Source organism: Carassius auratus, chromosome 30, assembly GCF_003368295.1.
Source record: "Carassius auratus strain Wakin chromosome 30, ASM336829v1, whole genome shotgun sequence".
NCBI classification, from domain to species: Eukaryota; Metazoa; Chordata; class Actinopteri; order Cypriniformes; family Cyprinidae; genus Carassius; species Carassius auratus.
In genome coordinates, this window is record NC_039272.1 from 27,905,010 (window position 1) to 27,932,364 (window position 27,355).

The following is a 27,355-nucleotide window of genomic DNA, read 5'->3' on the forward strand; positions in this document are numbered from 1 at the left end:
ATGGACTATTTGATGATGTTTTTCTTACCTTTCTGGACATGGATAGTATACCGTTCACACAGCTTCAATGGAGGGACTGAGAGCTCTCTGACTAAATCTAAAATATCTTAAACTGTGTTCCAAAGATAAACGGAGGTCTTAAAGGTGCTGTAGGGAACTTTTGTAAAAAAATATTTTTTACATATTTATTAAACCTGTCATTATGTCCTGACAGTAGAATATGAGACAGATAATCTGTGAAAAAAATCAAGCTCCTCTGGCTCCTCCCAGTGGTCCTATTGCCATTTGCAGAAAGTCATGCGCTCCCGGTAAAAAACAACCAATCAGAGCTGCGGTCCGTAACTTTGTTTGTGTTCAAAATGTAGAAAAATGAACACCATGAATCCATTTTCCAAACCATGTTTTTAGCTTGTCCTGAATCACTAGGGTACACCTATAATAAGTGTTTATATTCGGACTATTTTAGATTGCTTAGGGGGTACCGCGGCGGAGTAACCCAGTACCTTTGGGATTCTTCATAGACATAAACAGAGAGAAGTAGCTCCGGCTACAATGTTCTTCCGCAAGACGCAAGCAGTTCTGTTTATTAATCGCTAGAGCGTCAAAAGTTCCCTACTGCAGCTTTAAGGGTTTGGAACAACATGAGGGTAAGTTATTAATGACATAATTTTGCTATTTGGGTGAACTATCCCTTTAATTAAACAAAATACATAAAATAATGTTCTTTTTAGCAACATCATATGACCCTTTTAATAATTAAATTAATATTAATTTAATATATAAATACATTAAATCACAGTAATAATATATTGATCATACTTAGGGGAAGGTTTCCCCTTTAGGGAACTTGCACTGCATCAGAAATGCCCTGGGAATGCCATGCGTGACCATGCTCTGAAGCACATGTCAAATCAGCCCAATGGAATGGCAAGACATCATGGGTGGGGTGATGTAGAGACCAGGAAGCTGAAAAGTGCATCAGGTGTAAACAGTAGAAAAGAGGAAAGCTGGCAAGCAGTGCTTTACTTTGTGTGTTCCACCCAGTCCGAGCTTCATCTCTGGCAGGGATACCCTAGTCCATCCAGTATTAGGAGCTGCTGGAGGTAATGACTAGAGCAGTGGCCAAGTTTAAGATCGACTCACCCGCCAAAAAGCAGCAATATCATCTTAAGAGTAAATTGGATGAGAGTTTCATGCAAATTATTCTAACAAAGTGGGGCTGAGGAAGCAGGACTGTGGGGCAGTGCCTCTGGTAGAGGAGATGCTTGTTGACACTCTGGTTACAAATGTAAAATCCACAAGCATTGTGTCATTTGCCCTGCTATAAGCTGACTACGAATATATGGCTGTTGCTTCAGTTGCTTCAAAGATTCTGATGAAATGTTGCTTGGATCTGACTTATATAGAGGTCAGCTATACCTTTTCTGGTGGACCACTGGTTTATGCAGCTACACAAACGTGAACAAATCAGGCTTCAGTAACAGAGTAAACCAGAGTTTACCCACATTGTACACAATGCTTGTTCCCTTATCTCAGGGAACCAAGGTTATGTTAGTAACCAGACCATTTTGCATTAAACATGCATAAACATTGTTTTCTCAAAAAACACAAATGTGTCCATTCATCCTGCTCACATATAACTGTAGCCCAGTTAGTGCCGAATGCAGTGTAATCCCTTTTGAACGGTGTCTCCCATTTTGTAGAATGCATATGAGGAATGTATGCAATAACTTTGTGCTATGAGCATATACAGAAGGAAGCCTGCTCTGTGAGCCCAGCCTCAGAGCAGCCAAGATGATGACTCCTAGAAGCATGAGCAAAGTTGTAACCGATAAACCGATAGGCTTCGGACCTCAAAACATAACCTTTCTCACACGTTGGGAGAAATTGGTAAATTAAGTAGACAAAATCCAAGTCTGCAGGGGAGGGACGTCTAAGCTATGGAATCTGTCAAAGATGGACAGCGACGACCAGCTATTAGTTATTTTACTATTAGGGCATTTAGAGTGGCCTCCGAAGCAAACAAAGATCTGCTTTGATTGTCTGAACAGACTATAGTGCAAGCATACACTCTAAGAACCCTTACTGGGCAGAATGGATTGGGAACCTGCTTACCGTCTGCAGCAGGGAGTGCTAGAAGGGTGATAACCTGTGCTCTGAATGGAGTTGAGAGCACCTTAGGTACATAACCATGTCTTGGCTTGAGAACAACTCTATAGTCGTTAGGCCCAAACTCAAGACAGGAAACACTGACTGACAGTGCTTGCAAGTCACCCACTCACTTCACTGATGCTAAAACCAATAAGGCCGAAGTTAGAATGATGTGGCTCAAGGGGGAGGGCCCTGTAGGGCCCTTAGGACTATGGACAAGTCCCAGGTTGGCATAATAATGAAGACAGGGAGGGTTTAAGAATTTAATTACTAGGTTGTTTCTGCCAATTGATTAGAGAGCTTTGAGAGAATAGTTTGGTGCGGTAGCTGGCACTTAAAATTTGGGTGAGGAAGGGGCATGCCCATTGTCCAACAACTCTTGCAAAAAAGTTAGCATGTGGGACATGTCACAAAAACCCAGATCCAGACTTCATGGCTGAACACCAGTCATGGGAGACTGACCATTAAAGGATGCAAAGTCATCTCGTAGATGGTGTTCTAGCCTCTAAAATGGTGTTGTTAACTCTCGCTGGGAGCTGCACAATCTCCCTTCTAGGGCCCAGAAATGAAGTATCCACAGTTCCTTCCTCAATTACATTGACCACAGGGCTGCTGCTGGAAGCTGCATTAACATGGGGGAAAATGTCTGGTTCTTCCACAGTGGACCACCAGGATGACTGAGCATTTGACTTCCCTGACCCGCTTGATTACATGAGGAAGCAGGGCAATCGTGGGGAAGACATACAGAGGAATGCTTGGCAAATTGTTGGCCAGAGCATCTCACAACATCAGGAAATAAGTAGTGAGAGTTGTCTTATGAGGCAAAGGGGTCGACCTCTGCACTCCCCAAGACAAACCAAATCATTTGAACCATCTGAGGATTTAATGTCCATTTTTCCTTAGATACATTACCTCTGGATAGCATGTCCTCTCCAACGTTCAGACTGCCTGGCAAAAGAACCACTCTGAGTAATGGAGTTGCTACAAAATAATGTGAAAATCATCCTCCTCAATTTATTAACAGAAAGCAATATATTGATTTATCTTTTGTAAGACAAGTTGTGTGTAAGAAAGACTAAATGCGAGGGAGTGACAATGGCTATGAAAATTTAGTGAAAGGCAAAGGGCCCTCCCCTAATGGGCATCGTTACACAAATCAGTGTGACTGTGAGGAAGGTTAGAAAGAATGTGAGGAGTTTCCAATAATGTTGGGTTGATTATTTGTATTTAATTACAACACAGTATAATCAAAAAATACACATTGAAGTTCAAAGACACATTACTGAGCACTCTGATCTAAGCAGAGACTTGAACAATCACACACCTTTGTGCCATTGCTGAAAACAGATCCTGTTCATGTTGAAACATGTAAATACTTAATATTTAAGTATTTGTTGCTTCTTTCAATGGATTCAAGAAAAGAAAAAAACAGTCCCATCATCAGTAATCATGGAGCTTATTTTACCATATCTGTGTAGAATATCAGCCCAATGTAGATAACCAGCTTCACAGCTTCAGATGTTGGTACAGCACTCTCAGAGAAAAACAGTGAAGTCTTCAAGATATCTGATCACCAAAAAAAGCTTGACATCAGGAGCAACTTTATTATCACATTAGCAATCACTAATGTTGCCCAAAAAAAATAGTCATAAACACAAACATACTTCATATTGTGATAATATAATGAAAAAATAATTTATATCTGGGAAAAAAAAAAATTATTAAGCATATTATAAACATCTACATATATTTGTAAACCGAGTATTTCGGAGTAAACATTGGTTTACGGAGGCGATTTGGGCATTTAAATTTTTCCGCATCTCACGTGGATGATTATCATAAGAAATAGCTCGTACACATGGGCGTGATCACATTACAGATAATGAAGTCAGAGGGAGAAAACTTGCCACACGCTGGTTTCATAGGGATAACTTTATCAGAGAATATATGTTTTCAACATACATTCATTTACAAGTAGACATTTCAAGCATATATATTCATATTTATTATGTCTGTGAGGCAAGTATTTACTGAAATTTAGGTTGTTTTATTTAAGTATTTGTGAAAAAAGTTGACTGATACAGCAAAGAGCATACAGTTTGTTTACTTTATTACACAAAAGCCCATTGTTTTGTTGTTATTATGGTTATACACAAATAAAAATAAAAAATAATTGCAAGCAGAAACTTAAATCTGCTAAACCTGTAGTAAAGAGTGTGAAGAGAGCGAAATAGAGCAGGATTTACAAGCTTGTTTTGACCTCACTGATTGGAGTGTTTATGAAGCTGCTACCACCTATCTGGACAAATTCATAGAGACTGTGACATCTTATATTAGTTTTAGTGAGGATATATGCATCCCTTCCAGGACTTATTTAACATTTAACAATGATAAGCCATGGTTTACAGCAAAACTCAGACATCTCCGTCAGGCCAAAGAGGATGCCTACAGAAATGGGAACAGAGTCTTGTACAATCAGACCAGGAACACACTGAACAAAGAGATTAGAGTGACTAAAAGGACCTACGCTAAAAAGTTGGAAGACCAGTGTACTACTCCAACGACTCAACTTGAGTGTGGAAAGGGCTGAGAGCCATCACAAACTACAAGACACCATCCCCCCCTGCACTGAGGCAAATCAATGACTTGCTAACGACCTGAATCAGTTTTATTGTAGATTTGAAACCCCCAACACCCATTTTGATCATCTCCCTACACAACTGTTAACACCTCCTCCAACTCCCCGCCACCCCCACTGAACTTTGCGGATGATGTGCACCAGGTCTTCAGGAAAAACAAAAGAAGAAAAGCACCAGGCCCAGATGGCGTTACACCAGCTTGTCTGAAAACCTGTGCTGACCAGCTGGCCCCCATCTTTCCACAGATTTTCAACAGATCTCTGGAGTTGCTAATGACCTGAATCAGTTTTATTGTAGATTTGAAACCCCAAACACCCATTCTGATCATCTCCTTACACAACTGTTAACACCTCCTCCAACTCCCCGCCACCCCCACTGAACTTTGCGGATGATGTGCACCAGGTCTTCATGAAAAACAAAAGAAGAAAAGCACAAGGCCCAGTCAGTGGATCACCAGCTTTTTGACAGATAGACAACAGCTAGTGAGACTGGGAAAATTAATGTCCAACAGCTGTTCCACCAACACTGGTGCCCCTCAGGGATGTTCTCTCCCCACTGCTCTTCTCCCTGTACACTGACTGCACCTCTAAAGACTGCGAAGCTTCTGAAGTTTGCAGACGATACTATGATTATCGGTCTCATCCAGGACGGTGACGAGTCTGCTTACAGACAAGAGGTTGAGCAGCTGGCTGTCTGGTGCAGTCTTAACAACCTGAAGCTGAACATGTTCAAAACAATGGAGATGATAGTGAACTTCAGGAGAAACCCCACTGCACTCCCCCCACTCACCATCATAGATAGCACTGTGGCTGCAGTGGAGTCATTCAGATTCCTGGGAACCACCATCTCTCAGGAGCTGAAGTGGGACAATCACATTGACTCCATTGTTAAAAAGGTCCAACAAAGGCTGTACATCCTTCGCCAGCTGATGAACTTTAACCTGCCACAGGAGCTGCTGAAACAGTTCTATTTAGCTGTCATTGAGGCTGTCCTGTGTACTTCAATAACTGTCTGGTTTGGTTCAGCTACAAAATCGGACATCAGAAGACTACAGAGAATGGTTTGGACTGATGAAAGGATTATTGGTGCTCCCCTGCCCACCCTTTAAGAACTGTATACATTCAGAGTGAGGAAAAGGGCTCAGAAAATCACTCTGGATCCCTCTCATCCAAGTTAACCTGTTAGCCAGCACCAGAACGCCCTCATCCTGAAAGCCTCTAAACTTGCATGTGTCAGTGTTTACGAATAGATTAAGTGAAATGGGACAAATTTAATCTTGACAATTTATGTATCATTATAAAGATCTAAGCCTCAAGCATAATAAACATGTAAACTGTTATCCATTGCATTTTATGTTGTTGGGTATCACAAAATGGAATATAATACGAAAAAGTAGGTACTATCTTACAGCGGTCTCCTTTCCCCCACAATGCATTGCATCATGTCATGCTCGGGAGAGAATTTACCAAAGCCCGCCTTGAGAGCATTGAGAGTGACTCTAGAGAGACGAGTAGTAGACGAGAGTATTCAGATAGCGCAGAATATAGATACATAGATATAGATAGATAGACTAGATAGATAGATAGATAGATAGATAGATAGATAGATAGATAGATAGATAGATAGATAGATATCGACCAACAGCGACCCAAACACACTCACTTCCCTACATCACAAGCTCTTCAACGTAGTTTCCATGGGACGGCACCCACACAAGCACCTGTCAAACACAGACACACACACACGGCTACGTATGCAACAACATTTTCAATAGAGGAAGAGAGAAACGCTTAGAAACGTCCATATAGCTAGCATGATGCCTTCTATTTCTAGATGACAAAGACAAAGTTTACCAGTTCTACGACACTATGACAAAGGTTACCAGTACTTATCTGAACTAATGTCATAATCACTGCCACTAGATATAAAGAAAACGTTGATTTTTCAATCGGTGCTATTCAATGACAGTAAAAAATATATATGTGTCGTTATTGTGCACTGCTGCTCGTAGACTAGCTCCAGTGCTCATTGCTGCAATGATAAATGATAGCAACTCACCAGGACACTTCACCAACTCTCCACTCATTCTCCTTGGACCATGCATAGGCTTTGACAGACATCAGTTCTTGGCAATTCCTCATTTGCCCTCTCACGTCTAGCTGGTTCGAAATTACATGTCTGCGGGCCATCATACATGTTGGCTCTTACCGCCTCTTCCTCATCCCAGTCAGTATCTATAACGTTAGTTCCAGGCAGGTTTTTGAGCTCGTAATCACTATTTCATACCACGATTAACGACTTTGTACTGTTCCAGGCAAGTTATGCCAAACTTTCTGAGCGCAAGGACTTTTTGTAGCTAGATTATTTATTTTGTTGCAATGTTACATTGACCTAAAATCGTTTTTTCAACGTGTACCACTTGCATAAACACTGCATCCGTAGGCACTATTATTCGTAAGGGCTGCCATCATTGTTTTTCGTGAGCTGTGTGACCTCGGAACTTGGAGTACATCGATCTAGCACGAGTTCATGGGTGGGAAGTCACGGGTTTGACTGCTGTTCCAGTGCACTTTCACGGGTTTAAGGTTGGAAAAAAACGGGTTACGAGTTGCCAGGAATGCAGCATCATACTAGGCTGAGGCTACCTATCCTCCACTTCTCCCCAACGTGACATCATCGCAGAGTTGCGTAAAAAAAAGTTAATACCAAAAACGTTTAAAAAAAACTGGTCTTTAAGACCATTTTTGAGACATTTTAAAAATGATATACATATCTTGAGTGATTTATGTACGCATTAATTGTAAGTGGTGGTTAACCTGCAACATGGCCTTTTTATTATTATTATTATTATTTTTCTTACTCAAATTATTCTTATTGTATTTTTCTAGTGCTCAAATAAATCACTTATATGATGTCTAAGTTTCTGTCTAGTGTTTTATAATGGAAAAAAAAAAACTATGCAGTGGTACGTTTACTGACTAAATAGGTTGTAGAAGCCTTCAATACTGTTGGTAAATATTTTTATATATTTGGGGGGTGGGGGGTGTACACATAGTCTCATAAAATATTTGCAGGAGTCTAATTTTTCATGATATCTTATTCAGATTTGAAATAGAAACTCATGAGACATGTGACTTTCAACCCATTACTTTTCTAGATTGCTCCAGGTATCATTTCATGTATTTTCATATCAAAAAAAAAAATATTTAAGTGTGGTAAAAAAAAAATTCAAGGTACTTCAGTGTCTATAACTTTTAATATTTTTGAGCATTATCAAATCTAATTGATAAAAAGTAAAGCCCAAAGGGTCTTCTTTCCAAAGACACCAAAATTATGTTTGTAACACACTGAAGTAGGAAACTGTTACAAGTTACAGGGTGCTGGCTAACAGGTTAACCCATCTTTTAACTTTTGCCATCTTGCCGGCGCTTCAGAGCCGCAAATACCAGGACAGTCAGGCACAAGAACAGTTTCTTCCCCCAGGCAATCTACCTCATGAACAGTTAAATGTTCCCCACTTACGCAATAAAAATGTATTTGTTACCACTCCATCCTAGTACATCCCTGCATCTTACTCAATTCTATTCCATTATTATCTATAGCACTGTTTATACAATGTATTTATTTGGAGTTTTTATTAATTTTTTATTTTTTTTTTGTCTGTGTTGTTGTCTCTGTGTACTCGAAGCTTATGTCACTAAAACAAATTCCTTGTATGTGCAAGCATACTTGGTAATAAAGATCTTTCTGATTCTGATTCTGAAAGTAGACCCTTTGCAGTTTCAAGCAATGCCTTACTTTTATCTGTACAAACAAAAATGATGTATTTTTAGTTCATTTTACAGTCATCTAAAAAAATAACTTGTCAAACCGCACAGTTCATATTATAGCTACAGTGCATAAAGTGCAAGCATTGGTGATGGTTATGTTCTGTTTTATAGACTTTTAGCTGAAGCTCCCCAGCCCCTTCCGGTGCCTTCTCAGAAACATTTTGTTATGCGATTCAGTTTGGCAGAAGTCTGCTGAAGTTCAGTGGCATTCTGTTTTCCACAGTGCAAGTTGAGAATGCCGCTGTTCTTCGAGCAGGAGTTGTAACCATTCTGGCGAAGGATGTGATAGACTATAAAACCCCCCAAAGGGTTTTATAGTTCCCACTTCATCGTATCCAGACACTTCACAAGCTTCCGTTCAGAATGATGACCCTCAAGCACAAGTACAACCCCTAGTGTCAAGTCCCAAGTGCGACCCCTTGTGTCAACTTCGATACAACATCTCCGTTCCCTCAATCAGGGAACGAGGGTTATCATACGTAGCCAAGACATTCTACAGCCATCTGTGCAGTAGCTTCTTTGTTTTAAAGGGATAGTTTACCCAAAAATGTAAATTATATCATGAATTACTCACCCTCATGTTGTCTCAAACCCACAACAACTTCACGACAAATTAAGATACTTTTTATGAAATCCTAAAGCTCTCTGACCCTCCATAGACAACAAGGCTAGTGCCACGATCAAGGACCAGAAAGGTAGTAAGAACATTCTTAAAATGGTCCATGTGACATCAGTGGTTCAACTGTAACTTTATAAAGCTACGAGAATAACTTTATTCAACAATAACTAACAATGCTTCTCCTCCATGTCCCACTAGAGTGCCTTTTAGGAGAGTATAATTTTTGGGTGAACCATCCCTTTTATAAATGTATAGTTTTAATTAGATCCTTCTGACCCCATCATGACAACAATGGAACGGTTTTAAGTTTAGATGTAATTAATAGCAGTTCTCCTGCAGATGACTGCACAAGTCTTTCTCCTTGCAATGCACTATAGTTATTTACGGTTACTCCAAAGCACTTGATCTACAACGGTTTTCAGGTACTCCTCAAGTTACTATACTTTTGCAAAGCAGCCTATCATTTTAAATTGGCATGTAAAAACACTTCTATGATCTACTTATTGCTTACCATACTTTTGGGAAACACTGCTCTGGTTTTTTATACTTAGATATCTGTTATTTAACGTTTGTCAAATTACTAACAAGTCGGAAAAATGTCAACTAGATGCATTTATATAATTAAGACTAAGCTTTAAGGTCATCTTTTTACATGAAACATAACAGGAATTTTAATGGAACTTGTCTTTCAAGTGCCTCTTTGGGGAATTAACCATAAAGCCTTCACTCACATCAATAAAAGGCTGTTTATCAGTGAGCTGCCAGCTCTAGGACAGATTCTGCATTCTGTTCAAAGATACATTGCTGCTTCTACTTCATATAAATATTACAAATCTAAGTGATGTGTGGCAGTGTGCAGTGCTTACTTGTTAAATTTTGCAATAAAGATCTTGATGTGACTGAAGTCAGGCCTTTCAACAGGGTCTTCAGCCCAACAGCCTTCCATTAAGATGGTCAGCTCCTCACAGTGCCGGCTGTTATCTGTGGTAGGCCTAAAGTATGGCTTCTGGCCATTCCGCACCTTCTGGATTATCTCTGTAACAAACCCAAACCAAACCCTTGTCAGTCATGTGCAACAAATCAGTCTAAATGTACGTGATCTTTGGGGCTTTTACCTTTGGGACTGAGATCCATGCCTTCAACATAAAATGGGCCGTTCCTTAGTGCTATCTCTTGTAGTATGATCCCAAAACTATACACATCTCCTTTCTGGGTTCCTTGGGGCTGATGCCTATCATATATCAGCAACTCTGGAGCCGTCCAGAGCTTTTCTTAAAAAAATCCATTGGGTAAGCAGTTACTAAGTCTGGTCACATTAGTGATTTTTCAGCACAGGGCAAAAGTCAATTGATGCTTCATGCATGAAAAGAAAAAAATAATAGATTCTTACTTGCATACAGTGCATGTGAGTCTTCATTTTCACAACACAAACGGAAGCTTGCCAGACCATAATCAGCAATTTTCAAAACGAAGCGGCTATCCACCACACAATTAGATGATTTCAGATTGCCATGGGAGCCAATGTAGCTGTTATGCAGATAATTCATTCCCTGGGATCACAGGCATTAAACATAACTTTATGTCTCTAACCACAGTTTATGCGGCAAAAAGAACAGAACACACATTTAATGTTAAATGTATATTCCATATTATATTTCTTAATAATACTTCCTTGAACAATTAAAGCTTGAAGAAAATTACTGGGTTGACAGAAGCCTGATAACATATTTCATGATTACCTTTGGAAGACATAATAGAGAAATAAAGATTAAAGTTTATTGTCTTTCACATTAAACAGCAACTGTATTTAATTTAATTGCGACATGACATGTGGCCAAGTATGGTGACCCATACTCAGAATTAGTGCTCTGCATTTTATCCATCCAAAGTGAACACACATGACTTTAATGGATATAAAAATAATAAATATAGATATTTATTATTCGGGACCAATGACCAGATAAAGACAAATATGTCTGTCAGCCATAAATCCAGGTGGCCTTAGCCTACTAAATTCAGAGTAGGCTAAGTGCTATTTTTAAATCAAACAATGCTTTTACAGCATTTTTCCATCTTAAAAGCCAAAATATGTTTTGTGCATTTAAGCGACAGTTTACTTTGTCGTAGTTGCAGGCCAATTTTCCAGCAAAAGCCAAATGCTTTTATGTGCCTGGGCTCTCAAGTACCTTTGACACTGAACAGAAGATTGGTTTACTTTAATGGAGGGAGAATTTAGAGATAAATTATTTTCATATATCTTTTCCAAAACAATGTCATGCTATCTTTGATGCCAGGCCATTTTCTTTAACTAATGGGGCTCCTCTCAGAAAAGCAAATAATCAAAACATCACTGCTTTATGATTCTGTTTTCCATCAGGCTTTTACAACAATACATTAGACATTTTAAAAGGCACACCATATTTACTGGATTACAAAAGTGTTGTTTTTAATTTATGATGTTTTAGTACCAGAACTCATTTGAATAAACTAAACAATATATTAAAATATGTGTGAATAAATAGGGCTGATGTTTGTTCTGTATGCACATTTATAAAGGTCATTAGTGGTCTCACAAACCTTCACAATGTCATTAATCAGTGAATATCGAAACATCCAGTCCAGGTTGATGCTCTCATTTTCAAGGATGTCCTGTAAAAGAACAAACTGTAGTTCAACACTGCAAAACATAAATATACAGACTTCATTTTCTTACAAGCAAATAAAAAATGTATACAAATTTGATTGATTGATTAGATAATATATCATAGACATATGATAGATTATAACAAACAAGATCATTAACATGGAAATGAAGCAATTGCAATAACATTGTAACAGAGACAAACATACTTTGCCTACTTACCAGAAATGGAAAAAACTAAATGCACTGTAATATTAGCAATGTAAATGTCATCCTTTTAATAAACAATTCACACTGCCTGCTATCACAGAGTAATAGTAATATAAGATTAACAATGATGTTGTTGGTTAACAAAAAAAAAAAAAAAAAAGTTATTTTAAGCATGAATTTGAGGGTATTTACCTGTAGACTTCCCCTGGGGCAATACTCTGTCACAATGCAGATGTTTGGTGGATCGATACAAGCACCAATAAACCTTGTCAAATGGTTGAACTGCACATCTCTCATCTATTAGTAACAGCAAAATGAGTTTTACAATATAATGTGTATAATGCTTGATAGATTTTCACTTATTCTGAAAATGTCAAAGACCATGGCTAACAAGAAATAAAAATAAAAAAATAAAATGAAAACATTTTCTCAAGTTTCCTAAACAGTTTTTTTTTTCTTCAGACCATGTCTATAACAACATGGTAAAACATTTACATCATGGAGCTACAGTGAGTGGCAAAATCTGTATGAGGTCATGTAAACTTTTCTTAGCATAACCTTTGACCTTCATAACACTGAGGGCAAATGTCAGTGAGAACAAAGAAGGAAGTTTCCACTGTCCTATCTCACCCCCAACCCCCATTTGTCTTTGTCTGGCCATTTATTTCACACAGCTTATCTGACTGCCAGGGCCATGGTCTGCAGGAATGACACTTTAGGGATGCTTCCTGTTTAACCACACATGCACCAAGCCATTAAGCCCCTCACATTTCTCATCAAAGTTGAGCAGGTAAAAACTGTCCACAAGTCAGCTGGTTTTATCCGCTTTCCCTCAGAATAAGCCCATCATAATAAACTTAGGCTTCAAATAAGCCTGTTATGGGAAGCATGGACTCACTGCATGTTTGTTTTTTTTTGGCTCAGACTCAATCACGGTGGTCTCAGACAGACAGAGAGAACAGATTTGTCCTATGACCATAATAGTATACTACAATATCATTCCTACTATTTCTGCTTTGCACAAACTTTGCATAGCGTGTGAATTTTCTGTACAGTACACAGAATACCCTAGATGCCCAAAAAATATACAAAAGAGGACTATTTCTGAGTACTGAGAACAAAGTAAAACTGTAAACCATAATGCAATGTTCTCAACTTTGTATTGCCCTTCCATACCCAGTGTGACAAAAGAACTGTAGCCAATTTCAACCCTGATTTGATCAGTGATGGTTTGTGGTGGGCTATGTCGTTTATCAGAAATTATCTGTGTGAATGTATATGAGTGTAGTGGTGATGTTTAAGAGGATGAATAATAATAATAAAAAAAAACACATTTAAAAAGCATACAAACTAACTGCTAAAGTCATACAAATTTGTGGGTGGTGGGATTAGATAAAAATAAATATCACAATAATAGTGGCTGTTGGGCTTGTTGATGACTGTGACCAATACTTAGTTATTATACAGTCTTGTTCAAAATAATAGCAGTACAATGTGACTAACCAGAACAATCAAGGTTTTTAGTATATTTTTTATTGCTACGTGGCAAACAAGTTACCAGTAGGTTCAGTAGATTGTCAGAAAACAAACAAGACCCAGCATTCATGATATGCACGCTCTTAAGGCTGTGCAATTGGGCAATTAGTTGAAAGGGGTGTGTTCAAAAAAATAGCAGTGTCTACCTTTGACTGTACAAACTCAAAACTATTTTGTACAAACATTTTTTTTTTCTGGGATTTAGCAATCCTGTGAATCACTAAACTAATATTTAGTTGTATGACCACAGTTTTTTAAAACTGCTTGACATCTGTGTGGCATGGAGTCAACCAACTTGTGGCACCTCTCAGCTGTTATTCCACTCCATGATTCTTTAACAACATTCCACAATTCATTCACATTTCTTGGTTTTGCTTCAGAAACAGCATTTTTGATATCACCCCACAAGTTCTCAATTGGATTAAGGTCTGGAGATTGGGCTGGCCACTCCATAACATTAATTTTGTTGGTTTGGAACCAAGACTTTGCCCGTTTACTAGTGTGTTTTGGGTCATTGTCTTGTTGAAACAACCATTTCAAGGGCATGTCCTCTTCAGCATAGGGCAACATGACCTCTTCAAGTATATGCAAACTGATCCATGATCCCTGGTATGCGATAAATAGGCCCAACACCACAGTAGGAGAAACATGCCCATATCATGATGCTTGCACCTCCATGCTTCACTGTCTTCACTGTGTACTGTGGCTTGAATTCAGAGTTTGGGGGTCGTCTCACAAACTGCCTGTGGCCCTTGGACCCAAAAAGAACAATTTTACTCTCATCAGTCCACAAAATGTTCCTCCATTTCTCTTTAGGCCAGTTGATGTGTTCTTTGGCAAATTGTAACCTCTTCTGCACATGCCTTTTTTTTAACAGAGGGACTTTGCGGGGGATTCTTGAAAATAGATTAGCTTCACACAGACGTCTTCTAACTGTCACAGTACTTACAGGTAACTCCAGACTGTCTTTGATCATCCTGGAGGTGATCATTGGCTGAGCCTTTGCCATTCTGGTTATTCTTCTATCCATTTTGATGGTTGTCTTCCGTTTTCTTCCACGTCTCTCTGGTTTTGCTCTCCATTTTAAGGCATTGGAGATCATTTTAGCTGAACAGCCTATCATTTTTTGCACCTCTTTATAGGTTTTCCCCTCTCTAATCAACTTTTTAATCAAAGTACGCTGTTCTTCTGAACAATGTCTTGAACGACCCATTTTCCTCAGCTTTCAAATGCATGTTCAACAAGTGTTGGCTTCATCCTTAAATAGGGGCCACCTGATTCACACCTGTTTCTTCACAAAATTGATGACCTCAGTGATTGAATGCCACACTGCTATTTTTTTGAACACACCCCTTTCAACTAATTCAACTAATTGCCCAATTGCACAGCCTTAAGAGCGTGCATATCATGAATGCTGGGTCTCATTTGTTTTCTGAGAATCTACTGAACCTACTGGTAACGTGTTTGCCACGTAGCAATAAAAAAATATACGAAAAACCTTGATTATTCTGGTTAGTCACATTGTACTGCTATTATTTTGAACAAGACTGTATATCATTCAGATTTAAAAAAAAATTTCTTTTATTTTATTTTGTTAACATCCATTGGGCCCTATCTTGCACCCAGCGCAATTGACTTTGTAAACCGACGCATGTGTCATTCCTATTTTGCACCCGCGCAAAGCGCGCTTTTCCCTCCACAGAAGCACGTCGCTAAACTAGTGAATGAACTTGCGCTCCCTGGGTGGTTCAGCGCAAAAAAGGAGGCGTGTTCCAGCGCAAACAATCCCTGGTGCTATTTTGCTGTTCCATTAAACAATTGCGCCACTGACCAGAAAAAACCTAGTCTAAAGTCAGTGGCGCGTTGTTCATTATGCTATTTTAAGGGCGCATGCTTGACCATAATGTATAGCGTGCACAACGCGCATACACTTTGCTCATGTAATCTACACAGATGCAACAGTTATTTTTGCAAATCATAAACTGTTACACTAAAAAAAAATATTAACACATGAGATGACGGAAATCATTGTGGTGTGCCACGAAGATGTTAAAAAATAGGCATAAATCTAGCTTACAAATTATTCAGGCTAATTGTAGTAATTAAGGATCAGACCTGTTTGCCCAATAGTGGCAAGACATGTAGGCTATGTAAGGACATCTGACAAATATGTTTGTCTGTCAAGAACCAGGAAAAAAATCGATGAAACAATTGTGGCTATTTCCTCCCACGCCTGTTTAACCGACGCAATTTTGGGTGGGTTTCTCCCATCCCCATACAACACAACTTCTCTGTCTTTCACTGCTCTTACAAGAACATCAGTCTCCTCGGCTGTGAACCGCTCCTGGCGTGTGCCTGGTAAATACGCCATAATAATAGCAATCCATAATGGAACTTGCGCACCTGCTTTTAAAGGGAATGTTGGATGACGCTCTGATTGGTTTATTTCACGTTACGCCCAAACCACACCTATGAATAATGAAGCTACTTCAGACCAACCCATTTTAGATTTGCGCCGGGCGCAAGAGCCATTTATCCCGCCGGGAAAATAGCAACAGCGCCGAGACCCGCCCACAAAGTTACTTGCGCTTCGCGCTTTGACACTTGCGTTTCAGATCGTTAAAATAGGGCCCATTATGTCTGAAGTTAGTATATCCTTCCAAAAATTGATTAACCTTTCTATGGCCTCATATTGCCCTTCCACTACCCTGCATGTGTGTGTACTTATGTGTGTAGAAAAGGGGGAGGGTGGGTATGTGTTTTAACCAGCTTGAGCAGCAAGGCTGTCAAGTGGGGTCATAAACAGTGATCTAAACACATACATGACATGCATACCTTGTCTTCTTTTCCAAAATACAGACACCTATTGATGCAAACAGGAATTTAACAAAATACATACAAAGAACCTCTTTTGTGATTTAATGTGTTATCTTACATGCTTTAGTTCAAACAGCACTTGTCTGGTGAGGTCAATCCTCTTTTTGTTCACATGTTTGATAGCCACCAGGTTGCCCTGTTGTGAAAGGAAACAAGCATTAAAGATAATCAGATCTGAAAGGTAATAGTAAACTGCCATGATGTAAATTTATATAATTTTTATCTTCTTGCAGCCTTATAGCTGGATCTCAAAAACATTATTGCTGAGGTGCTCTTTCATAGCTCACGAGACAAAATGAAGTTGTACGTCATTTAAGTAATTATGTAATTGATTTATCTTTGCATTTTAGGGAGAACATCTGAGGTAAAGTTACTTGAATTAAATGTCTATGAATCTGAGAACTCCATTAAGGCTCCTGAGCTATAAAATAACCTTGAAGCAATACAAAAACCACTGTGTATGTGAACAGAGTAAAATTATCTCTCTGACTATCTATACTGATACTGAAACAATGGCATGCAAAATAATTAATTTGATCATTTGCTTTGTCCTTGTCGATGGCAATAATGAAAGCAAAAATATTTAGCTGGCTCATTGGACATTTGATGGCTCAGTGTCCTTTTTAGCTTACACTGTGGTATTTCTTTGTTTATACAATGTGAATACATTTTCCACATTTCTTCATAATTAAAGCTTTCAGAGAAGCCCTCTAATAGTTCTTGGTGACCAGCCAAATATATTTCATTTTGCTTTCAGACATGGGTTACGTTCCAAAACCTAGTGTGCTGCCTACCTAGACAACAATTTTAGGCATGACACACTCCAAACAAGCAGGTTACAAAAATATACAGCCATATTACATTGCTCTCTGGAGTACCGCCGCAGGTACCGCCGCTGCAGCGTTTGTAAAGTTCATTTGCAGCTTTTGACTGCAGAGTGGCACTTTAACCACAAGTTATCAAACAAGCGCATCAAAGCACATTTCCGCAAATAGACGTCAGTTTTGCCTCGCTGATGTGTTACATTTGACTACTTCAGTCACGGAAAATGAAAGAAAAACACTATAATCTAAATCTTTAATATTTAATATTCACAGATGAAAGTTTGTCATCTATGAAGTTATGTGCATTTCTTAGAACAAATTCAAGCAGGATAAATGTCAAGCCTGTGCCTGAGTCTGTGCTTATATTTTCTAAGCTACATGGTATTAAACCATATTTTAGATTTGACACATATAAAAAGTGTGCAGTATTATTTATATTATATTAATTATGCGTTATATTATTCAAAAGAAATTGTGCTTTACTTTGCATCGGAGCATTACAAGTGGTAGCCTATTATAGGGGGGTATGCAAAATGTCAATAATTTCATATATAATGCTTATATTTTAATTTATATTTTAAATATAAATATATTTTTTCCTTTAATAAAACAACATGCATTTTTGTTATTCGTTACCTGTCCTTTATTTTGACATAACTTATTGGGAAAAAGACATTTGTCTGTAAACTGATTAAGAAATTGTTGCATGTTTAAACGTGAAGCATTGTATATGTCACACACCACTGAAGCACAGGAGACAAGATGAGAATTCACAGAATTTTAATGAAGAGAGAATACTTGAATGGGGAAACACCGCAGAGATGAACGGATGTGAAAGCCCAGTATCCGAGAGACTTATAAACTTCCACTACGCAAGTCCGGGTGTACTTCAGGGCAGAGGAGAATGGTAGGCAACTGACCAACGGCAGTTGATGACGTCGATGACGATGAGGACGAAGAGGATCTGAGAACTGGAGATCAAGAGTCGGGTAAGTCTTTCACATACGCGATAGACGAGACCAGACGATTAGGAGTCTGTGAGTGCGGGTTTATATGCACGTCTTGATTGGGCAGCGGCAGGTGCAATGACTTAATACTCAGGTGAGCAGGAACGGGAAGGTTGAGCTGTAGGGTCTGACGCTGGTTGGTTGGCTGGATCCGTGACAGTACCCCCTCCTCCACGGGCAGCTCCTGAAGCCCGATGATGGTGGCGACGAGGACGGCCTCTTCCTCTGGGTGCTGGGCGATCGGGGTGATTGGTGTGGAACTCTTGGAGTAAGGCAGGGTCTAGAACATCCTCATGTGGAATCCAGGACCTTTCTTCAGGACCGAAGCCCTCCCAGTCAATGAGATATTCCAGTTGGCCTCCTCGTCGCCGTGAATCCAGGATGGTCCGTACAGTGTAGATGGGGTCTTCCTCCGGTTCGATTGGAGGAGGAGGTACCTCAGCCACATCAGACCCTGTGGGAGAAGGGAGAAGAGAAGGTCGGTGAGGTTTTAGTAGAGATACATGGAAGGTAGGGGTAATTCTGCAATTTGGAGGTAATTTTAGACGATAAGTGACAGGATTGATCTGCCTTAAAATAGTGAATGGCCCCATGTATCTGGGACTCAGCTTGCGGCAGGGCAGCCGGAGGCGTATATCCCTAGTAGAGAGCCAGACCTTCTGTCCAGGGAGGTATGTAGGTGTTACTGCTCTGTGAATGTCTGCCTGGATCTTGTGCCTCCTAACTGCCCCTTGCAGATGGACATGTGCTGAGTCCCAGACCCTCTCGCTCTCCTGAAACCAATAGTTGACTGCTGGGACCTCAGAGGGCTCTCCTGACCAGGGGAACAGAGGTGGCTGGAAGCCAAGCACGCATTGGAAAGGTGTTAGGCCTGTGGTGGACTGGCGGAGAGAGTTTTGAGCGTACTCGGCCCAGGGAAGATACCAGCTCCAAGTATGTTGGTGGCCATGGCAGTACGACCTTAGGAAGCGTCCGATCTCCTGAATCTTCCTTTCAGTCTGCCCATTCGATTGCGGATGGTAACCAGATGTTAGGTTAACTGATACACCTAAGAGACGGAAGAAGGCCTTCCAAACTCTGGAAATAAATTGAGGTTCTCGGTCCGAGATTATGTCTTCGGGTAGCCCATAGTTCCGGAATACCTGATTGAATAGGGCTTCAGCAGTCTCCATTGCTGATGGCAGACCCCTTAGTGGAATAAGGCGACAGGCCTTTGAGAAACGATCTACCACCACCAGAACACAAGTGTAGGAGTTAGAGTTGGGCAGATCCGAAATGAAATCCACTCCTAGGTGTGACCAGGGTCGGCGAGGAATAGGCAGTGGAAGTAACTTCCCCTCGGGAAGATGGTGTGGTACGCTGGAGATGGCACAGGTAGAACATCCTTGAACAAAGCGTTTGATTTCTCTGGTCATGCCAGGCCACCAATATCTGTTGCGGATGAGCGAGAGGGTTCGTTGGCTCCCTGGGTGTCCTGACCCTAAGGAAGAGTGTACTGAGTTCATGAGGGACAGTCTTAGAGCTGATGGGACATAGGTCAGACCCTCGGGGACTCCCGGTGGAGCAGGTTCAGTAAGAGTTGCTTGGGCGATCTGATCATCTAGAGCCCAATGGATGGGACTGACGATGATGGCTGGAGGGAGAATGGATTCTGGTAGACTGGTGGGTTGGTCTGGGGAATGAATGCGGGAAAGGGCGTCGGCCCTTTGATTCTTTGTTCCTGGACGATACGTCACTGTGAATTTAAACCGGGTGAAGAATAATGCCCATCTGGCTTGACGAGGGTTTAGGCGTTTAGCTTCCCGGAGGTACTCTAGGTTGCGATGGTCAGTGATGACTTCAAACGGATGATTGGCTCCCTCCAGCCAGTGACGCCATTCTTCCAATGCTAGTTTGATGGCTAGCAGTTCTCGATTGCCAATATCATAATTGTGCTCCGCCGGGGATAACTTCTTGGAGAAGAAGGCGCACGGATGGAGCTTCGGTGGGACACCCACCCGTTGTGATAACACCGCTCCCACACCTGTCGTAGAGGCATCAACTTCAACAATGAAGGGTAATTCCGCGTTAGGGTGGATCAAAGTGGGAGCTGTAGTGAAGGCTAATTTTAGCTGGGAGAATGCCTGAGATGCTGCTGGAGACCATGATAGATGCTTGGGTGTCTTCCGTAGGAGGGAAGTGAGGGGAGCTGCTAAGGTACTAAAGTCACCGATGAAGCGGCGATAAAAATTTGCAAAACCCAAGAATCGTTGGAGTTCTTTGGTCGAAGTGGGAATGGGCCACTGCCGGACAGCTTCCACCTTCTTCAGATCCATTTGTATTCCCCTGGCATCAATGATGTAGCCCAAGAACTGAATAGAGGAGCGGTGAAACTCACATTTTTTGATTTTGAGGTACAGGTGATTATCCCTAAGTCTTTGGAGGACCTGTGCCACATGGAGACGATGATCGGCCTCGTTCTGCGAGTATATGAGGATGTCATCTATGTAAATGATCACAAACCGATGTAGGTAGTCCCGGAATACCTCATTCATGAAGGCCTGGAATACGGAGGGTGAATTGGCTAGTCCGTATGGCATGACCCTGTACTCATAGTGCCCTTAAGGTGTGATGAAGGCAGTCTTCCATTCATCCCCCCTCCGTATCCGGATGAGGTTGTACGCACTGCGCAGGTCTAGCTTGGTGAAAATGGACGCCCCTCTCAACATCTCGAGTGCCACGGGTACCAGGGGAAGGGGATATTTGTACTGTACGGTCTGCTTGTTAAGGGCCCGGTAGTCAATGCATGGTCTTAGGCCTCCGTCTTTCTTGGCTACAAAGAAGAAACTGGAAGCGGCAGGGGATGTAGAAGGGCGGATGTAACCCTGACGAAGAGCCTCTTCTACATACTCTTCCATGGCCTTCTGTTCTGGGATGGATAGGGGATACACTCTTCCCTTAGGTAGGGTTGCACCTGGCAGCAGTTCAATAGCACAGTCCCATGGTCTGTGCGGGGGCAAACGGGTGGCGAGTTGCTTACTAAAAACATCCCGGAATGGGCTATACTCTTCTGGGACTGCTATATCATGCTGACCTAGGGGACTCTCGATGGTTGTGGCCTGGAGGAGTAACTGGGTTGATCTAGTAGGGGAAGAGGGTCTAGTAGGGAGTTTTAGACAACTTTCAAAGCAGGAGGCGCTCCAAGAGAGGATGTCGCCAGTAGTCCAGGAAAGGTGAGGGTTATGCTGCCTAAGCCAAGGGCGTCCCAGGATGATATCTGCTGTTGATCCATCCAGCACCAGCAAGGAGATCCTTTCATAATGGGTTACCCCAATGCGTAGGGGAAGGGATGGTGTACAGTGAGAAATAATACCTTTTCCGAGAGGTTTCCCCAGAATGGAGTGTACATTCATCTTCTGGCAAGGGATTTGTGGGATGTGGAACTGGCTGACGAGGTGTCTGGAAATGAAGTTTCCCGCGGAGCCTGAGTCAATGAGGGCCTTCGCTGAAATGGAATTGGGGCCAGAGATCACCGATACAGGAAAGTAGACTAATGATACAACTTCAGCCCTAGAGGTCAGGCTACTCACCGCTGGACGAGGTGGACGAACGGGGCATTCAGACCTGAGATGACCCTCTGCTCCACAGTAAAGACACAGGTGTTGTTGCAGCCGTCTTTGACGTTCAGCAGGTGAGAGATGGAAGGAGTCAACTTGCATCGTTTCGATGGCTGATGCTGAAGGATATTGCACTGGGGAAGATAGGGCTACTGCGGTGGTGGTAGGTGAAGTAGGAGGCGCGGGCAATCCCAGATCACATGCTGCAAGCCTCTGGGCTACCCGGATAGAACGTTGGATCAGATTCTCCAAACCAAAGCTATCATCATAGATGGCGAGATGTAATCTGAGAGATGGGGATAGCCCCTGTCTATAAGCTGTGATGAGAGCAGCCTCATTCCATCCGCTCGCAGCTGCTAAGGTGCGGAACTTCACTGCATACTCCGCCACCGAGGATCTTCCCTGCTTTAGGTGATATAATTGGTCATGTACAGAAAGGGAGTTTGCAGATTGATCAAATACCTCCTTAAAATGTGTTACGAAGGTTTCCAGGGTATGAGTTGCAGGCCCAGCTTGTTCCCAGATGGTTTTAGCCCACAGGAGAGCACGGCCAGAGAGCAGTGAGATAATAAATGCGATCTTGGCTCTATCTGTGGGGAAGCGCTGAGGTTGCATCTCAAACAATAAGGTGCACTGCAGTAAAAAGCCGCTGCAATTCTCCGCCGCGCCACTGAACGGCGCTGGTAGGGCCATAGGACCGGCCGGCAGTTCAGGTGAGGAAGCGGCGCCTGGAGGAAAGAGTGACTGCCGGAGCTGATTCACGAGTTCGGCAAATGGATCGATTTGTGACGTGGTCGGAGAACTGGGGTCCATATCTTCGTGAAATAAGGGTCTGGTCTTCTGTCACACACCACTGAAGCACAGGAGACAAGATGAGAATTCACAGAATTTTAATGAAGAGAGAATACTTGAATGGGGAAACTGTCACGCTGCCAGTCTTTGTTTTCCTGGGTGTTCCCTAGTGAGCTCACTTCCCCTTAGGCACTTCACCATAGGCACTTTAATTCCGCTAGTCTGGTTGTGTCTTCACAGTAATTGCACTCCAATTAGAATCGCACAGGTGTTGACAATACTCTGTCATTAGTTTCCCTATATAGAGCTGTCTTTCTCTGTTGTCATCATGGAGTCCTTACCCTTTGTGTCTCATGCTCTCGTTCCCCGAGACTTCCTCTACCTTCTTGTTCTTCTGAGTTCCCCGTTTCATCCGGTTCCCTCTTTTGGTTTTTGTTTGTCTCTCATGACTGTTTATTTTGTATTTACCCTTCCGTTTAAATAAATCCCTTACCTGCACTTGGATCCACCCTCTCTTTGTGTTTCATCTAAACCCTACCGTGACAGAAACACCGCAGAGATGAACGGATGTGAAAGCCCAGTATCCGAGAGACTTATAAACTTCCACTACGCAAGTCCGGGTGTACTTCAGGGCAGAGGAGAATGGTAGGCAACTGACCAACGGCAGTTGATGACGTCGATGACGATGAGGACGAAGAGGATCTGAGAACTGGAGATCAAGAGTCGGGTAAGTCTTTCACATACGCGATAGACGAGACCAGACGATTAGGAGTCTGTGAGTGCGGGTTTATATGCACGTCTTGATTGGGCAGCGGCAGGTGCAATGACTTAATACTCAGGTGAGCAGGAACGGGAAGGTTGAGCTGTAGGGTCTGACGCTGGTTGATTGGCTGGATCCGTGACAGTATAATTTTGTTCCCATTATTTATGCCTAATTTGCCTAAAACAAGAAACAAATAAAATTAAACCTGCACGATTAAATCTTTGAAACTCTAAGGAATGGACGGATTAATAAAACGTCCTCACGATTAAAGTCAAGTTCTCTCTTTATAATCAACAAAATTCACGCAATGTAAAAAAGAGCTTTAGTAATTGACAATTTGACTAATTTTAAAAGGAACCTTCTTTACTTGCTAATAAAGTAGGGCAATAGCATATGGCCTAAAAAAAGTAAAATTTAGCAGTAAAAGTTATAACTGCAACAAGATGATTAAAAAAAACAGTAATGGTATTACCTTAATGCTGGAAAGACCTTTTATTTTTATTTATTTATTTATTTAATACTAGCCCATCATGCATCTAACCATGAACTCAGCTTTAAGAGCTGTTAAGATTAAAACTGCAGCTCCGCAGTGAGTCAGTGTCATGGACGGAGGACCTGTTAATATATTTTCTAGTTTATATATCCATCTCTTTATGCTGCTGGTTTATTATTATTATTATTATTTTTTTTTATAGAACTTATTTGTAAATAGAGCAGACACTTTCTGTGTGTCTACACCAGACACGAGAGTTGTCTTCCGTGCCCCACAGCGAAAAAGTGTCTCTAAACTTGATGACATCACACTATAGTGTCAAATCATCTGAACACAGTGTCAGAACATTTTTTCATAAACAAAACGAGCATCAGTTCACTGATGGGGATAGTGTCCAGTGTATCCTTCACTGTGTTCTGTTGTCTTTTGTTGGATCGCTCCACTCGTGTCCGATGTAGACCTGGCGTCTTTAATGTTTTTATTAAATATCTGTATTGACTGCGTGGTCATATTATCGAATTTTTTACTGCCATGCGACCTACAAAAATTGCTGCAGGTTGATTTTTGGCGGATGTGCTGTGCTTGTGTTCCCGCGGTCGACTCTTGCAGTCATTGTAACCTTCTGATTAAGCTAAATAGGTTTAAAATGAATTCTTGCTGAATATGCAGTTATATTATGGGCTGTTGGCATGAATTGTACTCGTGATGGAGCACTCTTAGAGCGAGTGAAAACCACGACGCTAATATTCAAGTATTTGTGCAAAAATTATTAATGTGCATTAATGACAGGGAGGTGCCGTCTCATCACTTAAATTTTTTCCTGATAATGAATTGATAATTTTTTAATTAACATAATATTGTGATGTCTCTCAAACATAAAAAAATATATCTACAGAAAGCTTGAAATGTTTTTTAAACGAAAACGAATTGTGTAATTTGTGAATGTTGCATTTCTCTCGTCGGAGAGAGCCAGCACTGTGAATTTCATCCTGCAGCTGACGAGAAAAAATGTGTTTATTAATAAATAATAAAAATGTCAAATTTTTCACAATTAGGCTATATAATGCTTATATTTTAATTTATATTTTAAATATAAATATATTTTTTCCTTTAATAAAACAACATGCATTTTTGTTATTCGTTACCTGTCCTTTATTTTGACATAACTTATTGGGAAAAAGACATTTGTCTGTAAACTGATTAAGAAATTGTTGCATGTTTAAACGTGAAGCATTGTATAATTTTGTTCCCATTATTTATGCCTAATTTGCCTAAAACAAGAAACAAATAAAATTAAACCTGCACGATTAAATCTTTGAAACTCTAAGGAATGGACGGATTAATAAAACGTCCTCACGATTAAAGTCAAGTTCTCTCTTTATAATCAACAAAATTCACGCAATGTAAAAAAGAGCTTTAGTAATTGACAATTTGACTGATTTTAAAAGGAACCTTCTTTACTTGCTAATAAAGTAGGGCAATAGCATATGGCCTAAAAAAAGTAAAATTTAGCAGTAAAAGTTATAACTGCAACAAGATGATTAAAAAAAACAGTAATGGTAACGAAAACGAATTGTATAATTTGTGAATGTTGCATTTCTCTCGTCGGAGAGAGCCAGCACTGTGAATTTCATCCTGCAGCCGACGAGAAAAAAATGTGTTTATTAATAAATAATAAAAATGTCAAATTTTTCACAATTAGGCTACTTCTGCATGTACTTTGTTGCTAAATTAATGCAAGTGCCTGAGCGTGGAATATATTAAGATTTGATTATGTAAATTTAATATAAACCTCTGATTAGTTGAATATAACAAACGAATACTAGAACTAGAAAAATCTTACGTGGGGGCAGACCATTTTTTAGTCTATAACCAAAACAGTTCTATATAAACCAGTTCAGCAAGTGAAAGCCTCATAAGACACTGTCCATATGAAAGAGCAATTCACACCTTTATCTCGACCCCCACAAGTCATACATAACTACCCCCAAAAACCCAACCCCCTCCAGCTGAACTGAATTCGGTCTGTTTTTTTGGCTGTGAAGAACGGTGTGTTACTGGGCTGAAACTTGCCTGCACTCAGCAACACTACTCTTTGTATTCATTATTTTCTCGCAGCCCATGTTATTATTTTCACAAGACCATAATGATAGTAACAAATCATCAATTAATAATTAATCATTATTTTACGAAAATCATTGTTATTTGTGATCGTGGGTGGTTTAAGACCAAGCGGAATCCTCTGTTCCTGCCTAACAGCACGCGGGATTCACGCTCAGTGACGCAGCTTCACCGTCTGCGGTTTGACTTTACTAAATCAGATTGAGGCAAATACAACTTATTGATCACGAGCCCAACATTTAGCAAGGCAAGAAAACGTTCATTCTAATGGAAGGAAGACGTATTTCATTGAGCTAATGCTGTTAAATGGAGAGAGAGAGAGAGAGAGAGAGAGAGAAACTAGTCTAGGGCTATTCTTAAACTTGGTGCTCATTATATTGAAGTACAAATCCAAACACCAGAAACTTTATGCATTTTATGAATAATGTAATGTTATGAAAAGTATGCATTTTATTTATTCACATGCTGTATGGTTGAAATAATAAGTTTACAACTTTAAGTTCCGTTGTTTAAAAAAAATGCTTTATTGGCTAATGTTTCATAAACCTTCAGTTGTTATATGCTCTAAAATCCATGCCATTAGTAATTTCACAGTATTTTCACCTCCTAAATCACTAACCTTTAAAGTCACAATTCTATAATGGTCAAAATAACTGAGGCCAATGGTCTTTTTTAATGACATTATTTTATTATTTTTATTTTTTTGAATAATTGAATCCTACTTATAGAGGTAAAGCAAAACAAATATTCGGATTATCCCTTATTTTTTCCCTTATTTTCTTAATGAATAAACGTATTTTCTACAAGAATAAACATGATAACATATTATTAATTAATAAAAATAATTTAAGCAATTAAAACCTTTTTTTTACTTGAATTTAAATACTATTAAAGTAACTTTACATTCTCAAGGAGTTTATAAGTAAAAAATGGTAAAATGTCACAGTGCATGTTAAATAGCCTAAATGAACTTGTGTTAACAATATAATTATAACTAACAATATAATTCAATTTTTTAAAATGAACAATTCCTGTATAAAATGGGACAGCAACCTTTACAGCAAAAATTTTTAAATCATCCACAGCTGAGCATCGCGGGAGGTTGATCTGTGCCAGAGCGCGTGAAGTGAATGTGATGAACGAAGTCATTTTCAGATGCAATGAAAAAAAAAAAAACCCTGGAAAGCCTATATTAGGCCTCTGTTCTTAAGTATAAAATAATTATAATTACTGTTAACCCAGAGTAACAAATTTTT

At 40.2% G+C, this 27,355-nt stretch overlaps 1 protein-coding gene across 1 annotated transcript in view; it reads right to left on the reverse strand.

Annotated features, from left to right (window-relative positions):
• Positions 1-27,355, reverse strand: part of LOC113049852 (atrial natriuretic peptide receptor 2-like) — a 113,986-nt gene that overhangs the window by 15,722 nt on the left and 70,909 nt on the right. Inside the window, exons 10-15 of the mRNA XM_026212539.1 lie at positions 16,562-16,639; positions 12,283-12,387; positions 11,817-11,888; positions 10,630-10,789; positions 10,355-10,510; positions 10,106-10,274 (exon numbers count right to left, since the gene is read on the reverse strand). Of these exons, the coding sequence (XP_026068324.1) occupies positions 10,106-10,274; positions 10,355-10,510; positions 10,630-10,789; positions 11,817-11,888; positions 12,283-12,387; positions 16,562-16,639 (740 nt within the window). The remainder of the gene's footprint in view (positions 1-10,105; positions 10,275-10,354; positions 10,511-10,629; positions 10,790-11,816; positions 11,889-12,282; positions 12,388-16,561; positions 16,640-27,355) is intronic.